The sequence below is a fragment of the Colobus angolensis genome, unplaced genomic scaffold (assembly GCF_000951035.1).
Source record: "Colobus angolensis palliatus isolate OR3802 unplaced genomic scaffold, Cang.pa_1.0 Scaffold170, whole genome shotgun sequence".
In the NCBI taxonomy this organism is placed as follows: domain Eukaryota; kingdom Metazoa; phylum Chordata; class Mammalia; order Primates; family Cercopithecidae; genus Colobus; species Colobus angolensis.
Window position 1 is genome coordinate 1,170,813 of NW_012114822.1, and position 3,145 is coordinate 1,173,957.

At 43.0% G+C, this 3,145-nt stretch overlaps 1 protein-coding gene across 1 annotated transcript in view; it reads left to right on the plus strand.

Moving 5' to 3' along the window:
• TNFRSF9 (tumor necrosis factor receptor superfamily, member 9) overlaps positions 1-3,145 on the plus strand; it is a 28,254-nt gene that overhangs the window by 1,623 nt on the left and 23,486 nt on the right. The window contains exons 2-3 of the mRNA XM_011938249.1: positions 1,028-1,180; positions 1,891-2,074. Of these exons, the coding sequence (XP_011793639.1) occupies positions 1,975-2,074 (100 nt within the window). The 5' untranslated portion in view covers positions 1,028-1,180; positions 1,891-1,974. The remainder of the gene's footprint in view (positions 1-1,027; positions 1,181-1,890; positions 2,075-3,145) is intronic.

Here is a 3,145-nt window from a genome sequence, read left to right on the forward strand (position 1 = left end):
TTTTTTTTTTTTTTTTTTTTTTTTTTTTTTTTTTTTTTTTTTTTTTTTGTGAGGTGGAATCTTGCTCTGTGGCCCAGACTGGAGTGCAGTGGAGCGATCTCGGCTCACTGCAACCTCTACTTCCCAGGTTCAAGCGATTCTCCTGTCTCAGCCTCAGTAGCTGGGATTACAGGGATCCACCGCCACCACCCTCGGGGCTAACTTTTAGTAGAGACAGGTTTTTGCCATGTTGGCCAGGCTGGTCTAAACCTCCTGACCTCAGGTGATCCACCTACCTCAGCCTCCCAAGTGTTGGGATTATAGACATGAGTCACCACGCCTGGTCTCTTTCGCCTTTATTTATTTATTTTTTAAGAAAATTTGAAATCATGGTTTTCTAAAAATCCCTTCTAGCTCTCAGCTTCACCGAATCAAGTCCTGGTCATTCACTTGCCGTGCGACTGCTGTGCTTCCCCTTTTTCCATTTCCCTCCATTTCTCCCTCCTTCCTCCCTCTGTCACCCATGCAGCGAGGAGCACGGCAAGGGACCAGGCAGACATGGGTTCCAACCCCGCAGGCTCCCTGTCCTGTTGACGCTCTGACTCCACTTGCGGCCCCAATTTCCTCATTTGCACAGTGTTCCCCCAGTAACAACAGCAGTCATACAAAGTTCTAGGGTTCTTTCGAGGACAGTGTGTATTCACCACAGTGCACCTCTGACGCCTGGCACATCGGCTGTGCTCAAGTAATGACAGCTATTGCTTTACAGTGACGTGGAGTTAAGGGACCGCATATGGCAAAATGCTGATCATGATTTTGAAGTTGGTTTCATCCCGCTAATCTCAAATCCAGTATTTTAGGGACATGCTAAATGGTTTGTCCTGGACAGCTGTGTTAAGGGACAAAATCCTTTTCCCTACATCAACTATGACACATCCTGACAGTAGAGAGCTGCTTCCAAGAAGCAGTCTAAAGTGCCATTATCAGGCAGGCACAGGGGCTCTAGGGGATTTTGGGGTCAGCAGATATGAAATGAACAATTTCACAGAGCTGTCACAGAGCTGTGATGGGAATTTCCCAAGAGACCCCGCCCCCGGCTGAGTCACTGCACTCCTCCTATGTTTGACCTGAAGTCCTCCAGAGCTGCAGAAGCCTGAAGACCAAGGAGTGGAAAGTTCTCCAGCAGCCCTGAGATCTCAAGGTCTGTCCATTTGGGGGAGTGGGTGGGGGCACTGAGAGGGGGTGAGGATAGAACTTTTGCTCCCTTTGCCCATTTCTAGACTTTTTTTCCTTCTAATTTATAATAACTTATCTTCAATAGCCCATTAAATAAACATCAATAACTTGGCCCGAAGAGAGTTTTCCACTCCTGAGTTTTGTTACCATACAAGCGTCACATCTCAAAGCTTGTCTCTGTTGAAGAAAATGTGTTAGTGAGTTGAACAGGGAGGTCTTTCCACATGTTAGTAGTTAGGTGTTCAGCTAAAGGGGGGAAGAGTGATTTTGTGATAGCTTCTTCTTGAACTGAATTGTCTGATGCCCCTGACAGATTCTCTTTGTAAGGAGTTTATTTCAGGGGCAGTAAGTAATTGGCATTATTGCTGGATGGTACTGCAAAGTACCCATGAAAGTCCCCAAAAGTTCTGGCTGTTGTTATTTCCACATTTCGGCAGAACATGATGGAAAATGCACCCTCAGACTTTGGCAAACCTGCACAAAGCAGTGTGTTTAATCATGCCTGCCTTGTTGTAGTGGTTTCTATGAATTTGCTACTTTTCCATAATATTGCATCATTAATTGTTCCTGAAAAACCCTGAGTTTTCCTCTTGTAGAATTGTATAGGTAATGATTACAAATAGATAATTTTGAAAGGAGAAACCACCTTTCCTTGGAAATGTTTACCTTTTGCAGAGTGACATTTGTGAGACCAGCTAATTTGATTAAAATTCTCTTGGAATCAGCTTTGCTAGTATTATACTTGTACCAGGTTTCATCATGGGAAACAGCTATTACAACATAGTAGCCACTCTTTTGCTGGTTCTGAACTTTGAGAGGACAAGATCATTGCAGCATCTGTGTAGTAACTGCCCAGCTGGTGAGTACTCAGTTATCATGTGCATTTGATCTGTTCTGTGGGAAGTATGGTTCAGTTAGTCTAGTAGTCAGGGCCAATGAGCTCCCTTTTAAGGAAAGGAAAATGAAAATTCATTCATTTACAAATATTTATTGGATGCTACAATCTAGCTGTGTGAACACAGCAGTCAGTCAACCTCTTGTGCCTTGACTTTCTCATCTGGGGATAATAAGGGAACCTGTTTTATAGGATGGCTGGGAGGATCAAATGAAGGGCTTAGAACAGTGCATGGCACATGGCAAGACTGTGGTATTCATTTGTGGCAATTATTTGTGGACTGAGCTTTCTAAATATTAGAGGAAACATTCATTTGACAAGATAGACGTTTTTACTTACCAAAATGTAAATAAATGTCAGTTTTGTGTGTAGGATTTTGTGCTCAGACTGGGGACATAGCAGTGAGTAAGTGGGTGTTAAAGGGCTTAACAGAGTGGGGAAAGTCAGGCGCATTTAAATTTTAGTGTGGGACATTGATGTCCTCCTGGATCCAGTCATACTCATCTCCTAGATCAATCAATATAATAATTTTGTTTTATTCAATAGATAAAGCATTTTCTTTCTGCTGATTTATTTGTTACAATATCTGGTTTTTTGTTTTTTGTTTTTTGTTTTTTGTTTTGAGACAGAGTATCACTCTGTCACCCAGGCTGGAGTGCAGTGGCATGATCTCAGCTCATTGCAACCTTGGCCTCCCAGGTTCAAGCAATTCTCCTGTCTGAGCCTCCCAAGTAGCTGGGATTACAGACATGCACCACTGCGCCTGGCTAATTTTTGTATTTTTAGTAGAGACTTCACCATGTTGGCCAAGCTGGTCTTGAACTCCTGACCTCAGGTGATCTGCCCGCCTTGGCCTCCCAAAGCGCTGGGATTACAGGTGTGAGCCACTGCACCTGGCCTGTATTTTGTTATTTCTGATTCTGTGATTACACAAAGAATAATCTTGCAAATGTGTCGTTTTAGGAAGTCAAACTAATGCCTATCACTGTGGCAGCTAGAAAACTCATCATTCTTTTTTTTTTTTTTTTTTTTTTT